This window comes from Rutidosis leptorrhynchoides, chromosome 6 (assembly GCF_046630445.1).
Source record: "Rutidosis leptorrhynchoides isolate AG116_Rl617_1_P2 chromosome 6, CSIRO_AGI_Rlap_v1, whole genome shotgun sequence".
In the NCBI taxonomy this organism is placed as follows: domain Eukaryota; kingdom Viridiplantae; phylum Streptophyta; class Magnoliopsida; order Asterales; family Asteraceae; genus Rutidosis; species Rutidosis leptorrhynchoides.
In genome coordinates, this window is record NC_092338.1 from 218,511,966 (window position 1) to 218,535,458 (window position 23,493).

Below are 23,493 nucleotides of genomic sequence, written 5' to 3' on the forward strand. Positions count from 1 at the left end.
AAACGATATATATAACGATTATCGTTATAACAACGTCTTACTAGGTACATATGAATCATATTAAGATATTGATACACTTGGTTAATTATGTTAAATGATAAGTAAATATATTATTAAGTGTATTAACAATGAAATACATATGTAAAAATAAGACTACTAACTTAATGATTTCGAAACGGGACATATATGTAACGATTATCGTTGTAACGACATTTAACTGTATATATATCATACTAAGATATATTATATATCATAATATCATGATAATATAACAATTTAATATCTCATTTGTTATAATAAATAATGAGTTAACAACATTCAACAAGATCGTTAACCTAAAGGTTTCAAAACAACATTTACATGTAACGACTAACGATGACTTAACGACTCAGTTAAAATATATACACATGTAGTGTTTTAATATGTATTCATACACTTTTGAAAGACTTCAATACACTTATCAAAATACTTCTACTTAACAAAAATGCTTACAATTACATCCTCGTACAGTTTCATCAACAATTCTACTCGTATGCACCCGTATTCGTACTCGTACAATACACAGCTTTTAGATGTATGTACTATTGGTATATACACTCCAATGATCAGCTCTTAGCAGCCCATGTGAGTCATCTAACACATGTGGGAACCATCATTTGGCAACTAGCATGAAATATCTCATAAAATTACAAAAATATGAGTAATCATTCATGACTTATTTACATGAAAACAAAATTACATATCCTTTATATCTAATCCATACACCAACGACCAAAAACACCTAAAAACACTTTCATTCTTCAATTTTCTTCATCTAATTGATCTCTCTCAAGTTCTATCTTCAAGTTCTAAGTGTTCTTCATAAATTCTACAAGTTCTAGTTACATAAAATCAAGAATACTTTCAAGTTTGCTAGCTCACTTCCAATCTTGTAAGGTGATCATCCAAGATCAAGAAACCTTTGTTACTTACAGTAGGTTATCTTTCTAATACAAGGTATTAATCATATTCAAACTTTAATTCAATTTCTATAACTATAACAATCTTATTTCGAGTGGAAATCTTACTTGAAATTGTTTTCGTGTCATGATTCTGCTTCAAGAACTTTCAAGCCATCCAAGGATCCTTTGAAGCTAGATCTATTTTTCTCATTTCCAGTAGGTTTATCCAAGGAACTTGTGGTAGTAATGATGTTCATAACATCATTCGATTCATACATATAAAGCTATCTTATTCGAAGGTTTAAACTTGTAATCACTAGAACATAGTTTAGTTAATTCTAAACTTGTTCGCAAATAAAAGTTAATCCTTCTAACTTGACTTTTAAAATCAACTAAACACATGTTCTATATCTATATGATATGCTAACTTAATGATTTAAAACTTGGAAACACGAAAAATACCGTAAAACCGGATTTACGCCGTCGTAGTAACACCGCGGGCTGTTTTGGGTTAGTTAATTAAAAACTATGATAAACTTTGATTTAAAAGTTGTTATTCTGGGAAAATGATTTTTATTATGAACATGAAACTATATCCAAAAATTATGGTTAAACTCAAAGTGGAAGTATGTTTTCTAAAATGGTCATCTAGACGTCGTTCTTTCGACTGAAATGACTACCTTTACAAAAACGACTTGTAACTTATTTTTCCGACTATAAACCTATACTTTTTCTGTTTAGATTCATAAAATAGAGTTCAATATGAAACCATGGCAATTTGATTCACTCAAAACGGATTTAAAATGAAGAAGTTATGGGTAAAACAAGATTGGATAATTTTTCTCATTTTAGCTACGTGAAAATTGGTAACAAATCTATTCTAACCATAACTTAATCAACTTGTATTGTATATTATGTAATCTTGAGATACCATAGACACGTATACAATGTTTCAACCTATCATGTCGACACATCTATATATATTTCGGAACAACCATAGACACTCTATATGTGAATGTTGGAGTTAGCTATACATGGTTGAGGTTGATTCCAAAATATATATATTTTGAGTTGTAATCAATACTTAGATACGTATACGCTGGGTCGTGGATTGATTCAAGATAATATTTATCGATTTATTTTTGTACATCTAACTGTGGACAACTAGTTGTAGGTTACTAACGAGGACATCTGACTTAATAAACTTAAAACATCAAAATATATTAAAAGTGTTGTAAATATATTTTGAACATACTTTGATATACATGTATATATTGTTATAGGTTCGTGAATCAACCAGTGGCCAAGTCTTACTTCCCAACGAAGTAAAAATCTGTGAAAGTGAGTTACAGTCCCATTTTTAAAATCTAATATTTTTGGGATGAGAATACATGCAGGTTTTATAAATGATTTACAAAATAGACACAAGTACGTGAAACTACATTCTATGGTTGAATTATCGAAATCGAATATGCCAATTTTTATTAAGTCTGGTAATCTAAGAATTAGGGAACAGACACCCTAATTGACGCGAATCCTAAAGATAGATCTATTGGGCCTAACAAACCCCATCCAAAGTACCGGATGCTTTAGTACTTCGAAATTTATATCATATCCGAAGGGTGTCCCGGAATGATGGGGATATTCTTATATATGCATCTTGTTAATGTTAGTTACCAGGTGTTCACCATATGAATGATTTTTATCTCTATGTATGGGATGTGTATTGAAATATGAAATCTTGTGGTCTATTATTATGATTTGATATATATAGGTTAAACCTATAACTCACCAACATTTTTGTTGACGTTTTAAGCATGTTTATTCTCAGGTGATTATTAAGAGCTTCCGCTGTCGCATACTTAAATAAGGACGAGATTTGGAGTCCATGCTTGTATGATATTGTGTAAAAACTGCATTCAAGAAACTTATTTTGTTGTAACATATTTGTATTGTAAACCATTATGTAATGGTCGTGTGTAAACAGGATATTTTAGATTATCATTATTTGATAATCTACGTAAAGCTTTTTAAACCTTTATTGATGAAATAAAGGTTATGGTTTGTTTTAAAAATGAATGCAGTCTTTGAAAAACGTCTCATATAGAGGTCAAAACCTCGCAACGAAATCAATTAATATGGAACGTTTTTAATCAATAAGAACGGGACATTTCAAAGCGGCTCTGACTGCTTCTCCCCAGAATGGCTTTGGCAGCTTAGCCATACTGAGCATGCTTCGAACACGTTCCATGATTGTTCGGTTCATTCTTTCTGCTATACCATTATGTTGAGGGGTATGTGGGACCGTCTTCTCATGTCGGATGCCATATGATCTGCAATAGGCATCGAACTGCCTGGAAGAGTATTCACCGCCATTGTCGGATCGAAGACACTTTAACTTCTTTCCTGTCTCACGTTCTACCGTGACATGGAATTGTTTGAAGTAATCGAACACCTGGTCCTTCGTCCGTAAGAAATATACCCACACCTTTCGAGAAGTATCATCGATAAACGTCAGAAAGTATCGACTACCGCCAATTGATTCAACCTCTAAGGGACCGCAAACATCAGAGTGTACCAGACTGAATAACTCTGATTTTCTCGTTGAAGAGGAATTAAACGAGACTCTATGCTTCTTACCAAACAGACAATGATTGCAAGGATCTAGTGCAGCGTCCTTGTCTACATTGATAAGCTTCTTCTTTATTAGGGTAGACAACCCTTTCTCACTCATGTGACCGAGTCTCTGGTGCCATAAATTTTGTGAAGCCTCCTTTTCTGCAACATTAATGCTGTCTGTGCAGATCTTCACATGAGTCTTGTACAGTGTGCCACAAATGTGTCCTCGAGCGACTATCATAGCGCCTCTTGATAATTTCCATGTGCCTTTACTGAAATGACTATCATAGCCCTGTTTGTCGAGAGCTGCTCCGGAAAGTAAATTCAGCCGAAGATCTGGCACATGGCGGACATCCTTCAAAGTGATTGTGCTCCCGGAACTTGTCTTTATCTTGACATCACCAATTCCGACAATCTCAGCGGAACTAGAATTTCCCATCTTTACAGCTCCAAAGTCACCAGCTTTGTATGTTGTGAAGTATTCCTTGTATGGAGTCACGTGGTAGGAAGCTGCAGTATCTACCACCCATTCCGTTTCTTCTCGTGAGACTTGAAGGCATCTCTCATCATGGGTTGAACAATAAGCTACATCACCAGAGATAGTCACTAATATTTCTACACCCTTATTCTTCGGCTGTGAACTGCTTTGACCTTGTTCCTCTTTCAATTTGTAGCAGTTCTTCTTCATATGTCCCTCTAATCCACAATGATGGCATTTATATGTCGGTTTTTTGCCATCAGCTGACCTGCCCCTGCTCTTGCTTCTGCCTATCCATTTGTTTTTGCTACTCATTCGCTCCCCCGATTCTCTGTGACAAAGGCATGGGTCTGATATGTGCCCATGTCTTTTCTCCTTGCCTCTTCACTGAATAGGGCATCCTTGACCATTGACATGGTAAGTTTTCCATTTGGGGCTGAGTTGCTGAGTGTTACTACCAGCGTTTCCCAACTATCGGGAAGGGAACTAAGTAGCAGTAGCGCCTGAACTTCATCGCCAAGCGGCATCTCTACAGACGATAACTGGTTGACCAAACTATGGAACTCACTGGTATGCTCGGCAACTGAAGTTCCACTTTTGAGCTTCATGTTGACTAAACGCCTCATCAGCAGGGCTTTATTCCGAGCAGTCTTGTCCTGGTACATGTCCTCCAAATTTTTCCAGAGGACATATGCGTCCGTCTCTTGTGTAACATGGTGGAAGACACTATGATCAATCCATTGACGGATCTGACCAATAGTTTTTCGGTTTGATTTCTTCCACTCTTTCTCTTTGGCAGAATCAGGGTTTATACCCTTCAATTCAATAGGATCGAACAAATCCTTACAGCTGAGGATATCTTCCATCCGAGGTTTCCACAGCGTGTAGTTTGTGGCTGTGAGCATAATCATAGCTCCGGAAGATGATGTTGACTCTTCTGTGGACATTATCACCTTACAAATAATTTTTCAACACAAACGGGGTTGAATTGTAGAAAACAGAGATCACCGTTACGTCCGGAACGGTTAAAAATGGTGGAATAGACACTTTGCGGCTTAAATTTCACTTATGGGGCAAAATTATAATTTTCGAAACTTTCAGGGACCAAGAATGAATTTCTGCAAATTTCAGGGACCAAATTGTAAAATTTCAGAATTGCTACAGTACTGCTACAGGAACTTGCTACAGTGCCGCCAGCTGCTACAGTGAATTGCTACAGGACTGCTACAGTGAATTGCTACATGACTGCTACAGTGATCGTCTTCTTCGGCGAAAATTCCGGCACCGGTCGTCTTCTCCGGCGAGATTCCGGCGAGTTGACCAAACTTTGACCGCATTTTCTGGGCTCGTTATAACTCCGTTTAAGTCGCCGTTTTTTGCGTTGGACTCAGTTCGACGAGACGAATCCAATGGTACACTCAAAATTGGATTTTGAGGAAACTTCAGAAGACCCAAAAACTCAACCAACGTCTCTAACCAAGCTCTGATACCACTTGTTAGGAAGAGAGGATCGCCTGGAAGTTCGGAGATACAAATTTGAGAGAAAATAACTCTATTACTCACAAGAATAGATTACACGAGTATTTACAAAACTCTAAAAAAAACTCTCAAACTCACACACACACTCTAGGTTGTGATTACACTTCTCTGAGTGATTTGGGATGATTTACATCTGAGGTTTGCACCTCTATTTATAGCTAAGATCTTATAGCGGTAGATAGGTGTGAAATAGGAAGATTGGCGGAAGTTGGCAGCCGTCATCGTGTTCAAGTTTGCTTCTTCTTCATGAGTTGTTCAAAGATGTCTTACTTTGAACATCTAGAAAGATTAGGCTGGAAATCACTGGAAACCATCAGTAATCTCTGGAGTGTAGGAAATATAAGCTGAGACTAGCCCAACACCACCCTATTGCCACTATTAGATTCTGCAACTTCTCTGTAAATTCGATTCAATTAGAGAAACGATTACAAGTTTTGTAGCACATAGGTTACTTTAAAGACCTTGCACTACTTTTAAATGATATCACCTTTAGATATTGTTCTCCAGATTTAGCTGCCAGTACTTTAGGGTCGTCTTTAGAACGTCTTAGTTCTCTGAACATTACGCATACATACACGAAGATTACAATTTTAAACTTCAGATCATATTTATATAAAACCTTCTCTGTGTGAGGTTACTAAAGGTTACAATTTCAACCCATTATGTGAAAATGACCCTATTCAAACGCACTGATGGTATTGTTGTTATAAAGATGTCAAATTTTATTGTTTGTATAGGAATATCATACTATATACATTTAGTTTGTTTGTTGATACTAAATATTTGCGTGTTACAAATTTTTTTCCCCTTATTATTGTAGATGTTACGAAATTTTACCGTGATCTAGGTTATTGTGACCATGTATGCAGCCGCTGTGCCATCCTAGGTTTTGCCAATTGTATATATATGATACGGTAATGAGGTACACAATAGTAGGATGTCTTATTTTGGTGGTGAAGATGGTAGTGGTGTGCAAAGTAGTATTGTTAGTCAGTTATTTTACATGCTAGATACAATCAGCTGGTTTAACTGTTAAGATGGCCAGAGATAAATACATGGAGACTGACTGATCGTAATAAACAACAAAAATAACTCGATATCGTCAAAAACGAAGACACGCAGCGAAGCGCAATCGGACCAACTTCTAGTTATTTCCTTTATAAGTAGACGCGTTATTTCTCGTACGACTTTCGGCAATTAAACCACTATTTTCTCCATGATTTCCGGCAACAGTACCTTCACCACCATTAATTCCATTTTGTTATCGACGGTTGTTTGTGCGATTCTTGCTGTTTGAGTACCGATTCTTGCTGTTTGCACGATTACCGTTTGAGGAACCATCAATGTACAATAGTCGGACTTGAAGAGTTATCATGGTGAGTAGTTACCGTGCCTGCCCGACGATTATTAAGATGTTTCTCTGCAAGGAGGAGCATCGAACGAGCTGTAAGTGTTAGAAAACAAGTAAAAGACTTAGCTTATTTGGGATCAGCTCTACATCATTTCCCTTCTGACATACAGCACAATGACAGCCCATAATACAGCTCATAGTTTCCTTATTTATTCATTAGGCTCCTTGCCTTAGATAGAATACAACCGTTGGTGTCTGTGTATATATACATACACATTGTAATTGTAAAAAACCAATTCAAGTATTATCATTATCAATAACACGATCAGTTTTCATACAAATCTCTTGTTCTTTATTTCAATATGGCATCAGAGCAGTGATTGATCGAATCAAACACTTTATTCTCATCATTTGCCTGTTTTTTTTTCTGTTTGAGGGGCCATCATGGGTGATAGCAGCCAAACTCAACACAATCAAATTGCTGAATTAACCAGCCAATTGGCTAAGTTATTTCAAACAAACCTGGAATCTCAATCACAAAGGCTTTCTGATTCATTGAAGATCAATGTTAGCCTCAACAATTCAAACTTTGCTCTTTGGTCTAGGATGATCAAGGTTGCAATAGGAGGTAAATCAGATGCCCTCCTCAATCATCTCACTGAAGATCCAACAGACAGCAAGAACCAGAAATGGATCCAAGAAGACCTTGGGGTTTTCTCATGGCTTATTCAAAATATTGAGCCACAGATTGCAAGCAACTTAACTCAATTTCCAACAACAAAAGCTCTCTGGAATGCCCTTGTTACAACCTATAGTTCAGGAAAAGATAAGCTGCAGACCTTCGACCTCCATGTAAAAGCAAACAACATCAAACAAGAAGGTAAGTCAGTAGAGGAACTATGGCTTAAATTACAGGGTATTTGGGGGGAAATTGAGATGAGGGATCCAAATCCCATGGAACATCCCAATGATATTATCAAATACAATAACATTCGGTCTGAACAAAAACTATTTCAGTTTTTAAATGCATTAGATCAGAAACATGATAATATCAAAAGAGAACTATTGAGAATCGAACCATTACCATCTGTTGAAGCAGCATATGCTGCCATTCGTAAAGAGAATGCCTACCAAACCATCTTTGGTACTCGAACCGATATTCCTACCCACTCCGGCATCGCTTCAGGCCTTGTTGCTCCGGCATCAAGATCAAAAGAGTCTGATGGCCATGGCCTTATATCTAAAAATCACCGCCGGTCAGACTATTCGTCATCATCCCGGGATCGAGATAATCTGAAATGCGACGAATGTGGCATGAAAAGGCATACGAAGGAGCAATGCTTCAAGGTCATAGGATACCCTGAGTGGTGGAACAACGGCCATAAAAAAGGCAAAGCTGCAATTGTAACACCAGTGGCGGTTACCGGAGGTAACCAACAGGCCAACAACTCCGGCACCACCACCAAAGCAGGTTTCAGATTACTCACTGAGACAAATGCAGGTAAGATGGGTTTGGGGATGACGACGGGTGAATTAGGGTTGGGGATTTTATCCCCAAATTCTTTTTCAATTTTACAGAATACACCCTCCCTAGACCCTACCCCTCCACATAACACCTTTAAATATCAATGTTTACAAAAAAACCCCCCTCCAGTCAAAATGTTTTTTCTGGACAGTCCTTAATTCATAATAATAATATTAATAATAATTATAATACTAATAATAATAATAATAATAATAATAATAATAATAATAATAATAATAATAATAATAATAATAATAATAATAATAATAAAACTAATAATAATAGTAATAATAATAATAATCATAATACTGATAATCAGTATACTATTAGTAATATTAATAATAACAATAATTTGACAATAAAAAATAAATCCGTTTTTAAAAAAAATAATAACAACGTTTCTTATACTAATGTCGTTTCAAATACAACAAAAAATGGTGCATGGATTATTGATTCTGGTGCTACGGACACCATGACGTTTGAAAAAAATGATATTTTTCATAAATCGAAACCAAACAAAAGTAAGATTAAAACTGCAAATGGAGGGGTTATCCAAGTTAAAGGGGGAGGAACGGTGGAAATATCCCCAACATTAAAACTTAAAAATTGTTTATACGTTCCCGCCCTATCTTACAAATTATTATCTGTCACTCACGTAACTAAAGAACTTAATTGTATTGTGTTATTACACCCAACATTTTGTATCTTACAGGACATCAGAACGGGGGAGATAATTGGTCGTGGTACTGAATGTGATGGGTTATACTATGTTGATGAGGTTACTCAAGACAGTAATGTTCTACTAGCTCACGGGACCCCTGACAGACAAGCTTGGTTATGGCATAGACGTCTTAGTCATCCTTCTTCTATTTATTTAAGTATTTTATTTCCGAATTTGTTTTCTTCAAATAAAACACTTCAGTGTGAGACATGTATTCTGGCCAAAAGCCACCAAAACTCTTATAAAACGAGTAATACAAAAACTGAACGTCCTTTTGCTTTAGTTCATTCTGATGTATGGGGACCTGCGAGGGTAAATGGGGGCCATAACTTTCGATATTTTCTGTTATTTATCGATGATTGTACTCGTATGACGTGGACATTTTTTTTAAAAAACAAATCTGTGGTCTTTGACAAATTCACCATGTTTTTTAACATGATTCAAACTCAATTTAAAAGTACAATACAAATTCTTCGAACTACGTGTCCACATACTCCTCAACAAAATGGGGTGGCAGAAAGGAAAAATCGAATCCTCTTAGAAATTACTCGTGCTTTAATGATTGAATCAAATGTTCCAAAAAGTTTTTGGCCAGAAGCCCTTGCCACCGCAACTTTTCTTGTTAATCGACTCCCCACTAGAGCCCTAGATCTTAAAAATCCTCTCGAAGCCTTAACAAAATTTTATAAACCACCTTCAAATCTCACTCTTAAACCACGAATCTTCGGATGCTCTGTGTTTGTTCATATACCTAAAAATGAACGAACTAAACTTGATGCATGTGCTGAGAAATGTGTCTTTGTCGGGTATGGTGTCAATCAAAAGGGATATAGGTGCTACAGTCCTAAGAAAAGGCACATGTTCACTACTATGAACTGTGATTTTTTGGAAACCGAGTACTTCTATGCTACCCAACACACAAGTCAGGGGGAGACGACATCCGATGACAATGTGAGTTGGCTAGACATACCATCATCAGAAGAAGTAACTCATAGTACTCCATCTGTCAGTACCACAGCCGAAGATCTCCCCGACCGTACTGAGGTTTGTACTGAATTTACTGAAACTAATGCTACTAACCATGAGAATGAAAGAAATATGTCAGTACAGGAAAATAGTACAGGTCAAACCGAACACCAAGATGGGCCTGAACCAGGTCAAGATGAACCTGAACCACAAAATGACAGTGAACCACAAAATGAACCTGAACAACAAACAGAACCAGAACAACCGACTGAATCTCAGTACATTCTTCCTCCAAGGACAACTCGAGGAGTTCCACCAAGGAGGTACTCACCTGAAAGGGAACCCCGGAGATCAAGATATCCAATGGCAAACATCGTCAAAAGAAACTTATCAACAAAGGCCAAACAATTCACTTACGCATTATACTCTGAAAAAATTCCCAACTCAGTAGAAGAAGCCCTAAAATCTCCTAACTGGAGGAAAGCAATGGACATTGAAATGGAAGCTCTCAAAGCAAACAATACGTGGGAAAAATGTATTCTTCCAGAATCAAAGAAACCAGTTGGTTGCCGATGGGTCTTTACAATAAAACACAAAGCTGATGGAACAATTGAAAGATACAAAGCTCGACTTGTGGCCAAAGGCTATACTCAAACCTATGGTATTGATTACTCGGAAACTTTTTCACCGGTAGCAAAAATCGATACCATTAGGGTCCTGTTCTCAGTAGCTGCAAACAGAGACTGGCCACTTCATCAATTTGATGTAAAAACGCCTTTCTACATGGAGAACTCAAGGAAGAAGTCTACATGGAAGGACCTCCCGGTTTCACATCAAACTTTAAAGAAAGGGAAGTCTGCCTCCTTAAAAAATCTCTTTATGGGTTAAAACAATCCCCACGGGCTTGGTTTGGGCGCTTTACTATAGCAATGAAAAAATACGGCTTTAAACAGAGCAACTCTGATCACACTTTATTTTTAAAACGGAGAAACAATCTTATTACATGTCTCATTATATATGTAGATGATATGATCATCACCGGGAATGATCAAGAAGAAATTTCAAACTTAAAAACTAATCTTTTCAAAGAATTTGAAATGAAAGATCTAGGAGGACTTAAATATTTTTTGGGAATTGAAGTTTTAAGATCACATCAAGGAATCTTTATATGTCAAAAGAAATATATTCTCGATCTTCTTGCTGAAACAGGAATGATCGACTGCAAGCCAGCAGATACTCCTATGATTCCGAACCAAAGATTATACATAGAAGACAAGGAAAAGTCAGCTGATCGAAGTCAATATCAAAGAATCGTGGGGAAACTCATCTACCTTGCTCATACTCGCCCTGACATAGCCTATGTTGTAGGTGTTGTTAGTCAATTCATGCATCAACCACAACAACACCATATGGATGCAGTATGGAGAATTATCAGATATCTTAAAGGCACAGTTGGAGATGGGGTATTATTCAAGAAGAACGATCACTTAAAAACACGAATTTTTACAGACGCTGGTTACGGAGGAGAGAAAGGAGATAGAAAGTCAACATCAGGATACTTTGCTCTCGTTGGTGGAAACCTAGTCACTTGGAGAAGTAAGAAACAAAAGGTTGTCACACTTTCAAGCGCCGAAGCCGAATTTAGAGGAATTGCCAGAGGAGTAACCGAAGCCTTGTGGATAAAGAAACTTCTGACCGAAATTGGTTTTCCTCCCCAAAACTCCATCGAAATCATATGTGATAACGAAGCAGCAATTGCAATCTCAGAAAACCCTGTTCAACATGATCGTACCAAACACATTGAAATTGACAGACACTTCATCAAAGAAATACTTGAGGCCAAAATAATATCCCTTCCGTTCATCAGATCTGAAGACCAGCTAGCGGACATCCTAACAAAGTCTGTCAATGGAAGGCTCTTCAAAGATGTTCTCTTCAAGTTAAATATCGGAGATCCCACTATTTAACTTGCGGGGGAGTGTTAGAAAACAAGTAAAAGACTTAGCTTATTTGGGATCAGCTCTACATCATTTCCCTTCTGACATACAGCACAATGACAGCCCAGAATACAGCTCATAGTTTCCTTATTTATTCATTAGGCTCCTTGCCTTAGATAGAATACAACCGTTGGTGTCTGTGTATATATACATACACATTGTAATTGTAAAAAACCAATTCAAGTATTATCATTATCAATAACACGACCAGTTTTCATACAAATCTCTTGTTCTTTATTTCAATAGTAAGAACGTAGGAAATGGATGTTTATCTGTTATAACTTCCGCTGTATTATCGAACTTTTCAGGGAGACCATTAATCATGTAGATGACCAATGTTTTCTCGTTTACTGGTGAGTCAATATTCTCGAGCAAATCAGATATAGTTTGAAGACGACAACAGTACTCGGTGATGGAGTTATCACCTGGCATGGTGCGAAGTTCGATCTCGAGTTCAATGGCACGACTTTCTTTGTTGTTGCGGAAAAGGCTCTCGATGTGAGACCATCTCGATGTGAGACCATAGTTGATTGGCTGTGTATTACGTTTGACAACTGACTGACGGAGGGGCTTGGTGAGTGTACCATATATCTGTTTTCTTCCAAGTCTTGTCGTCCGGTCCGTTTTCTACACGTACCGTCGCGATGACCAATTAAATCGAAGGTCATACAGTGGGTTTCGAAAAGCTCACGCCAGGAATCGTAATTTAGTTCTTCAAGATCGAGATTGAGGGTGACAAATGTTCGAGACACCGAAGTTATTCGAGACAGATGAGAAAAGGATTGATAGTTACGGCAGTAGGGTTAACCGTGAGAGAAAGGTGGTGATCAAGGAAGTTTAATACTTTCCAAGAATGTGAGTGTAAGTATTTTTATGAAAGAATGGCCGTAAGGAAATAAATTGAGAAACAAACAAGGAGAGGATTTAGTAGACTTCTGTATATGTACAACACATCGTACATACACAGACTAATATACCACAAAGTGACAAAACAAAACAAATAAAAACAACAAACCACAACAAACAAATAAAGCAACCAACAAGACAACCCCGGCACCAAAATGATACATATATACGCATAATTCCTAAATAGAATATAGAGCACAAATCATATGCAGTGACGTAAATATTGCAACGAACGCTAAATGTCACATGCGATCGCAAAGTGATATATATATATCGCCATCACAACTTATTATCAAGAAACGTCTGAATAATGATGATCGTCAAATATCACAATTGCGAGGTATTTTCAAGAATACATTACGTAGCATATGGTTTAAAGTCTAATAGAACATACATATTTCACAACCCCTAAGACAAAGGGATATGATAAAAACATCCCTTTTCTGTTCTTATGCACCTACAGCAAACGGGTTCCTTTTCCACACAAGAGGTTGGTACTCTTCCACCAGTGTTTCCTCAATCTTCTCCCATGGCATCTTGCTCTTAGCCACTTGCCGTTTCTTTGCTGGCACTCCAACAGTACTTGTCGATGACTTCAAGATAAAACAAAATTACGCAAAATAGTACGTAAATAATAAATCACTACAAAAAAAATTTGTTACATAAACGCTTTATATAAATCTTTTAATTAATTAACATATAATGTTTTCCTTGTTCACTGTGTACGTGATCTAATCATGTTGTCCCGTGACCGCTTCTCACCTTTTCCCTAGCCACCCTCATGATATATGTTTATGAGGTTTGAATCTAAGACGCATACTAGCTTGGATCCCAACCCCTAAGCTATGTTTGGAGGTTCTTATAAATGAGTACAAACAATCATCTCACACTACTATGAACGTATTTAGAAACGATTCAGATTCAAATTCATATTCATATTATAATTCAATGAGAAAACATAATCTTTAGAAATTCAACTTTTATCAGTCACACTCCTTGTCAATTTCAAATTTTTATGTTAAAGTTTGTAAACTAAACATGTCATATAAGTGATTGCTTTGTTATCTAGAAGTTAAAAAAATATATGAAATCGTGAAGACAAAAGTGTTCAGTAACTATAAAACGTACCTTGTAGCAATATCCAGCTTTAACGTCACAAATAGGGTAATCACTTGGACAACAAGCCGCAGATCCCTTGCAACACACAGCATTTGTGTAGCCACAACAGCCATGAATCAAGCAATAGTTGTAAAATTCAAGTATGCAACAACACGTTTGACTGGCCGCACAATATGAATATTCACCGCATTTGCTAGGTGCTGGGGGCGGGGGAGGAGGTGGTGGATGTGGGGGAGATGGTGGGGCTGGTGGTGGTGGTGGGCCGGGTGGAGTTGGAGTCTTGGTAATTGGGTACATTGGCTCAAGGTACATTCCACAAACACCATTTTTGATACCACTGTTTCTTTTCATTAAGATGTAGCCTTCAAGTCCCCAATATGTTCCCCATTGGTTTTTCACAATCCAATAGTCCTCACCATCTTGCGAACCATAACCAACAATAAGAACCGCATGGTCTAAATTGTACGCGCTGCTTGAACATTGTCCATTGTAGATACCCTAAGTAATGAATACGAAAATAATAATATCTTCAATTAAACATATTTATAAGAACAATTGTTTTTAGTAAGTTAGTATAACATAAGATAGAAAATTTGAGAATGTGATATATTTACTACTCTATACATATAGTATATGAAAAAAAAAAAAAAAAAAAAAAAAAAAAATTTATCTGTCAATGAATTAGTGAAAATTATTATATTATATTATATTATATTATATTATATTATATTATATTATAATTACATTATATTATATTATATTATAAATTATTATATTATAAAATATACTAAAAGGCATGCGCAACAAGGTCGTTTATGTCTTTTTACTCCCTTACTTATTACTCGTACATTATATTTTTTACACCAAAAGTCCATATAACCTTACATTGTTAGAATTATAACTGACGGTAACTAACGTTCGTTACCTAACTAAGTCAACAAGCCTTTTACTATTCACAAGGGCTTTTCCGTATTTTCATTTCCTTATTTACTAGAATATATTTGTAACACCAAAAGTTCATTTAACCTTACACCGTTAGTTCTATTTCTAACAACAACTAGCGTCTATTAACTAAGTCAATACCCTTTTTTCTTGCACCAAATATACATTATACATACATCCAAATATTGAAAACAACCTTTTTTATGTTCAATAAACCAAATAAATTAACCAACCGTTAATCAAAAAGTCCGGTCCTTTAAATCACCGACCAAAACCAGCCCGCAGCGAAACGTGAATTTTTTTACTCGTTCAGGTCTAATTAGCACAACAAACTAGAGTAGAATTACACATATACACACATCATCTTCTAATAAGCCTTATATTCTTTTCGATGACGAGACTGATCATATATACCGCTAGACAAAATGTCATTTGATGATCGAGTACCTATTTTTACCAAATTATAAACATAGTAGTATACTTTCATATAAATATAAAATATATACAAAACTGGATGTACCTACTTACCCCAGTGTATAGTTGGAAATCGTAAGCTGAACCAACAATACCAATGGTAACAGGTTGCTGTGCTGTGGCACAAAGAACTGCATCTTCATTCGTATCCACTTCCACATAGCTATCAAGCGATACAACTGCCTTCTTCGACTATCATATATATATATATATATATATATCAAGACAGTTAAAGTACAAATGAAGTTAATGTGTACTTTATCATTTCAAATGACGAATTAAAGATCGATTTGATGAAAAGTAGGTACCTTTGTGCTGTCACATTTACCATTGCGACCATTAGAGCTGGTGTATGGATAATCGGCTTCTGAATCAATCCCACCGTTCTTAATAATCCACCTATAAGCCGTATCCATGTTTCCACCATCGCAACCATAATCATTTTTGTCACAATCAACCAGCTCTTGCTCTGAGAGACTAATGAGCTCACCTGTGGCTAAGGCATATGCACCTTCAATGGACCCGGTCACAGAAAACGCCCAACAACTTCCTACATAAACAAACATTTAACCCGAATTAATTAATATATTTTTTTTTTACGAATGACTAAGGGCTATCGTTAAGATTGTTAAACAACTTGTAAATTAACAATAATCGCCATTTAAAAGTTAACATAACTGTTACGTACAAGTTTCTTAAACACTTTAGACAGCTGGGTAGTATATAAATATTTTTCGAAATGACAATGGCAATATTCGCAATCTGCTTTTATGTATTTCAAACAACTATAAAGGTAAAAATAGATAAAGGACTAATTACAAAGAGGCGTATGTAAACTTTCTTACACAACCTATACACGTACGTCTCTTTCGATACTAAGCACTACTCCGTATAATATAATATTCACCACATGGTCAGAAATATTTTCATTTTTTATATTATTTATGAGATAATATTTTGTTTTTTTTTAATTAAATTCAACGAAAATGACAACAAAAAAATCAGCCTGTACAAGGCAATTGTGGTATTGGTCCTTACAGTACACGACTTAGTTTACATGACTTGTGTATTTTATGATTTTATCATATTGAAGAATATTTAGTATTTAAGATAATAAAGATTGAATATAAATATTTATATTAACCACAAAGATAGACCATAAACATCCTTAGTATGAATGACAATAATCATCAAAAATAATTAATATTAACCCGATTGGATTTACTAACAACGGATATGAATCTTTGACTTCGATAAGTTCATTTATCTATAATGAATGCATCTTAGTTATAAAGTTTTCGTTAAAAGAAACCTATATATATATATATATATATATATATATATATATATATATATCGGATATCAATATGTATATGGGCATGTGGCAGATTATTTGATTAGATTAATGACAAATTGTCATGTATGAATCAAAGCATAATCACCCATAATACATAATACATTATATATATATATATATATATATATATATATATATATATATATATATATATATATACAGGGGCAGGATCAATGGGAAGTAACCAATCGGGGGGAAGCGGGGGGAAAGCAAATTTTTTTTTTTATACGTTTTTTTTGAAATTTTTTTTTCCGGCATCAAGATCACACGAAAATATGAACATTTAGAAGAGACACTTCGTGATGAATGTTATTATTTAGGCGGGAAAACGATCGACAAAAATAATATTCAAGATAATATTGTTCGTGAAGAATATGAACGTTTTTTTTTCTTCATGTTTTGTGAAGTAAAATTTAGCCCGATTTAGAGTTTAGGGTTTAGGGTTTAGGGTTTAGGGTTTGGTGTTTTGGGTTTATTCCATAAACCCAAAACACCAAACCCTAAACCCTAAACCCTAAACTCTAAACCGTTCGTGTTAAAAACTCAATCTAAATCCTAAATCTAAACCCTAAATCTAAACCCTAAACCCTAAATTTCTAAACCCTAATATCTAAACCCTAATATCTAAACCCCAATAGCTAAAACCTCAAAATACGCTCGAAAAACATGATAATTGTTATATATTACTTCTTCGAGCGTTTTCCCGCCAAAATAAAAACATTTATCACAAAGTGTCTCTACTAAATGTTCATATTTTCATCTCATCTATAATGTTCGTGAACAAAGTTTTTTCAAAAAACGAAAAAAAAAAAAATTTGCTTCCCCCGCTTCCCCCGATTGGTTACTTCCCTCTTGATCCTACCCCTATATATATATATATATATATATATATATATATATATATATATATATATATATATATATATATATATAAGTAGATAGACATACACTACAAGATTAGGGGGAAATGGCCCGAAAAGTTAACCTAAGTTACCCAAATTGACAATCAACGTAACCCTTAATTTGGCAAGGTCCAAAAAGGATTACAATTAATTTTTGCTCATAAAAAGGATTGCGTGTTCAGATTTTTTAAAATTGAGTTAATATCCAATGAACACAAATTTTAAAATCACGAATTACTTCAAATTAAACTGCAATTTTTAAAAAATTGAACATGCAATCATTTTTGTGAGCAAAAATTAAATTACAATTCTTTTTGGGTTTAGCCAAATTTGAAGTTACTTTAATTGCCAAATTGAGTAACTTTGATTATATTTTTGGACCATTTGCCGTAAGATTATGTATGTTATTATAGTGGAATCGTCGTTTTAATGAGGAGACAAAGAAATTTGGCTTCATTAAAAATGGTGATGAAGCTTGTGTATACAAGAAGGCTAGTGGGAGCACCATCATGTTCCTCGTACTATACGTGGATGATATATTGTTATTTGGAAATGATATTACCACAATGCAAGAAGTCAAAACTTGGCTAAAGAGTTGCTTCTCCATTAAGGATCTTGAAGAAGCACAATATATATTGGGGATAAGGATCTATAGGAATAGATCCAAGAGATTGATAAGTTTAAGTCAAAGTACATACATTGATAAGGTCTTGAAAAGGTTCAAGATGAAAAACTCTAAGAAAGGTTTGGTACCTATTCAAAGAGGAACCGTTCTCAGTTCATCTCAGTGTCCCACCACAAAAGATGAACAAGAGAGGATGAAAAATGTCCCATACGCATCTGCTATTGGGTCTATCATGTATGCAATGATATGTACTAGACCGGATGTGTCATGCGCTCTAAGCTTGACAAGTAGATACCAGAATAACCCAGGAAACAGTCATTGGATTGCTGTCAAAAGTATATTGAAATACCTTAGGAGGACTAAGGATATGTTTCTAATATATGGGTCTGGTGAGGAGGAACTCGCTGTAAAAGGTTACGTGGACGCGAGCTTCCAAACTGACCGAGATGATTCTCGATCACAATCCGGTTATGTCTTCATGTTAAATGGAGGTGCGGTCTCTTGGAAGAGTTCAAAACAGGATGTTGCGTTATCCACTACAGAGTCGGAGTACATTGCCGCATCATTGGCAGCTCAGGAAGCTGCATGGATGAAGAAATTCATCGACGACTTAGGAGTGGTCCCTTCCATTCAGGACCCTCTTGAGATCTTTTGTGACAACGAGGGTGCGATTGCTCAAATCAAGGAACCTCGTGCTCATCAAAAGACTCGTCACATTGAGCGGAGATTCAACTACATCAGGGATGAGGTTGAAAAAGGAAAGATATGTATTCACAAAGTTCACACAGATCATAATGTTGCGGATCCACTCACGAAGCTTTTACATGGACTAAAACATGAGGGACATGTGTGTGCATTAGGGCTTCGATATTCTAGTGATTGGAAATGATCTATTTTATGTATTGTAACGGAATGAAATTGTTCAAACTCATTAATACAATTATGGTTTAATTTATTTTGAGTTAAGTTCCTATTTTGCATATTTTATCCATGAATTAGTTTTATTCTAAATTCCGTAGTCGATCACATTTGTGGGAACAAGTGTGAGGTTTAGACTATTATGAACTCGGATTGGTTTACATTCGCGGACTGAATGTGGGGCAAAGTTGCAACCAAGGTTCATAGATATTTGTGGGATACAAATATTGGAAGACCCGCTCTCAAGATTTACTGTATGGGGCCTTTGTGGTTGATCACATGTAATCTTGAGTAAAGGAGAATATCATTGTATCCTCTGACCTGAGATACATATTGGGTTCAGATATTCACCGAATATCGTGCCTTGATTCTTTCCTTCGCTATTCTGAAAATGTAGCTCATAAGGGAGGCTTCAGGTATGGTACGAAGTGTAGTGTCCAGGACGTATGTAGCCAAGATGGAATTTGTCCCTCTTATTCGTTGAGAGTCAGATGTCTAAGGCCTGATAAAGTTAAATCTATAAGAGAGTGATCATTCTATGTCTCTTGGATTTAACATGACATCTAGGACAAAAGGATATATTGATAGATTCACCTAATCATATTCGAGATGGGAACTCGAAAGGGATGATGTTATTGAATGGTACAAAGTCATAACATATTGGGTGATGGACGGTCGTTAGGTGGTATCCGTCACTTGCATTAATTTCTTACGTTTCTCGTGCAAGTGGGAGATTGAAAGCATTTCGTATGCCCGAGAGACATATTAAATCAATGTGGCTAATGTGTTATGATCCAAGTCGGGTCATACCCAATAACAAACGTACCGACACCTTATTCGTATTTGATCTTTATGAATGGATCGCTGATTAAATTACGCGACACTTGAATTTTAAGAAAATGGTTTCTTAAACAATATTACTTGATATGTGTATATATATGATTATGGTATAATTATATAACAAGTATTTAATTATTTATAGGTTAAATAATTAATTAAGTTATGATACATTTATAAACATGGTTTTATAAAATATGCATAACATATAAAATGAAGTTTATAAAATGTTTTATAAAATCTAGTTTTATAAAAACTGATTTTATAAAATCAATTTTATATATATCATTTTATATTATAAGTGGCATGGGAGTTTATAATGAGCATGCAATTGTTTATTTGTTAATGCCCATGCTTAAGCATTAACCAAGACATTGTGTTCTACAACTTACATGCATTAAAACACTTATCATTTGACTAATAAACACACATATTATCAGCTTCATTTGGAGAGCTGCTGTTCGTGAATATAGGGCTGAAACAAAGGGTTGTTAAAGCCAATTTACAAGTCATATTCAAGTGTAATCAAATCCTAACCAAAGTACTAGGTGTTGGTGTTAAGTTTGGGGTATAATCTCTTGAGGTTTCATGCTTTTGGAACTCCATTCATCATCATCTTTTATGGTTGCTGCTGTCCAAAATCAGTGAGCATATTAAAGAGGTCTTCAAGCTTGGTTGGAAGGTGATTAAGTGTCTAAAGTCTATTTAACTCAAAAGGTGGTGTTGGTGCATCAAAGACTTGGAGTTCTTTACACTTGTTCATCATCTTCATCATCAATTAACCTCCTAACTTGGAGTAGGTACATCCCTTGAACTAGCTCTTTTACATTTGAGCATATTTTCTAGACTTGATCTATTTTGGAATTCATATCAAAATGGTTTAAATATATTGAAAGTTTTTCATGCATAATTGCTTCCGCTTAAATCTTGTTACATGCATGTTTATGAAACTTGTTTATATGATGAATTCCTACAGTTCCATGAACATAAACCTTAACACCTCTCTTGAGCCATCGACACCGGCTAGCCCGATGATGGTGGGTCGGCGTTTAACCACCCTTATTGAGAATATCATCTCACATTGAAGTTATTCATGGTTAATTGGATCGGAGAGTTAAACTCGAATGACACTTAAATCCCCACTTTTGTTGACCAAGTGTAGACTTAACCTTAAGGATCAAATCTATACTCGGGAGGTCACTAAACGATGATAAACAACTAAAACACGTCTATTTATACAATAAACAATTTAGAAATTTTTTCTGTTCATAAACAATATTAAATAAAGTTCTAATTAAAAAAATAATTTAGGAGTAGTATTTTGTAACAATTTAGTAAACATGATATCAAAATTTAACAAGCTTTTAAGTTCTAATGGACATTAATTAATTTGCTACATTGGATATGGACGTTGATGGATAATTAGAAAGCTTAGTGGATGTAAAGATATGTGTATTTGAAGAAAAATTATAATGACAAATTTAAAAATTATTTTCATAACATAATATGTGAAAAATGATGGTAAATGTGAAGTTAATAGTAAGTTATCTTTAGAAGGTGATAGGTTATTTCACTTGTACAAACAAGATCGAGATGTATGTTCTAATTTTTTAATGACAACTCATAACGCTGTCATCAAAAAATCCTTGAAAAATAGGAGTATATGAATATTAATAGGGAGTGGTCCAATTTAATTCGATTCATAAATCATAACTATAAAATGATAGGTTTGAACCATTAAAATGTTAATTTATTTCAGAAATTTTATATCCAAAGTTAAAATTCTCAACTAATAATGTAATATCATTCAAACTTATTCTTCTACCATTATTTAATTGATTTTTTTCTTAAAATATCTCTTAAATTATAAAGAGAAATTTGTCTAAACCATCAATTAAGAGTATTTTTTTAGAACTATTAAGTGGATTTAGTAAAAGTGACGGTGAAAATATCAATTCCTAGTAATGTATATTCTAGTTATTATATGGATTTAATAGCATAAATTAATCGAACTATTGTATGGATGTGTAGGTTTCTATCACTAGAAGAATTCACCAAATATTATTAAGAAGATTTCACTAAATAATATTAAAATCAAATACTCTCTCATCTCATATTTATTGTATCCAACAAAAATCACATAATTATAAAAAAAAAAAATGATTGTAACATATACTTTATGTTAACTTTTTATTTTTACCATTAAATTTTATCTGCTTTATTATTTTAAATGCATAAATTAAAGTTTAAAAAGAACTATTCTAATATATATATTTTTTTAATTTATGAAAGTAAATAATTAATATTAATATTAATATTAATATTAATATTAATATTAATATTGAAAATACTAAAAATAAAATAATGTACAGTAAATAAGAGACTAAAGGAAGTAAAGTTGTTGAAAACCAAACAGCAATAAAACCAACAACACTTCATAAAGGTATCGGAATATATTTATATTTATATTTATAATCATATTCATATTCATATTCATATTCATATTCATACTATTTTTTTTTTTGTTTTTTTTTTTTTGTTTTGGCAAAAAACAGAAATATATTAAACTCCTACTAAATATGAAGAATTGAATGCTTACCACACTGGCCTTGGTCCTTAATTGGTGTAACTACTCCCTTGTCCCTCCAGTCCAAAGAAGCGGGTGCATCACAAGACTTTGTACTTAAAGTAATATTTTCATTTTCACCCCTCATCTTCAATTTATTAGTTCTAAGCACTTTATTTTTTGAAAAATACATCTCTTTAAACTCCTCATTACTTAAATCAGCAAACTTGTTTAATCCCACAGTATGATCCAAATCCGACTTCCTTTTTGAATTTTTTTCCAGTACGTACTTCAAACTATTCCGAAAGTTCTCGAGCCTACGTGCCTCTTCATTTTCATGCTCATATCTTTTTCCATGCAGTTCTTTCCATTTTACGAACAATTCAGATACTTTTTCGGTCGATAAAATATCTTTTTCTTGACCGTTAAAGTTCGTGAAATCTGCTGGTAACGCAGACGATAAAGGGTAAGATGATGCTAACGATGAAATATAGATGACGAACAGAATAATAACTAGGGTGGAACTTGAGTTATTCATTTTGGTGAGAATCATATCATGGTATTGGTTTTTTATTTTATAAGAGGTTTGGATTTGAATCTTGCAACTTGTCCTACCTAACCATTTACTTGGGTGGACAAAAATGTAGCCAAATCATCTTGAGTTGCTTAAGTACCAAAATGACATTAAATTGTTGGCATGAAGCGGTCTT

General features: G+C 34.7%; 1 protein-coding gene across 1 annotated transcript; it reads right to left on the reverse strand.

Annotated features, from left to right (window-relative positions):
- Nucleotides 1-13,264: 13,264 nt before the first annotated feature.
- LOC139851513 (low-temperature-induced cysteine proteinase-like) lies at nt 13,265-23,355 on the reverse strand. The gene is made up of 5 exons (XM_071840589.1): nt 22,817-23,355; nt 15,887-16,128; nt 15,633-15,770; nt 14,172-14,660; nt 13,265-13,636 (listed from the first exon to the last, which is right to left on the reverse strand). The coding sequence occupies exons 1-5, from the start codon at nt 23,334-23,336 to the stop codon at nt 13,493-13,495; spliced, it is 1,533 nt and encodes a 510-aa protein (XP_071696690.1). The 5' UTR covers nt 23,337-23,355; the 3' UTR covers nt 13,265-13,492.
- Between the last annotated feature and the right edge of the window lie 138 nt (nt 23,356-23,493).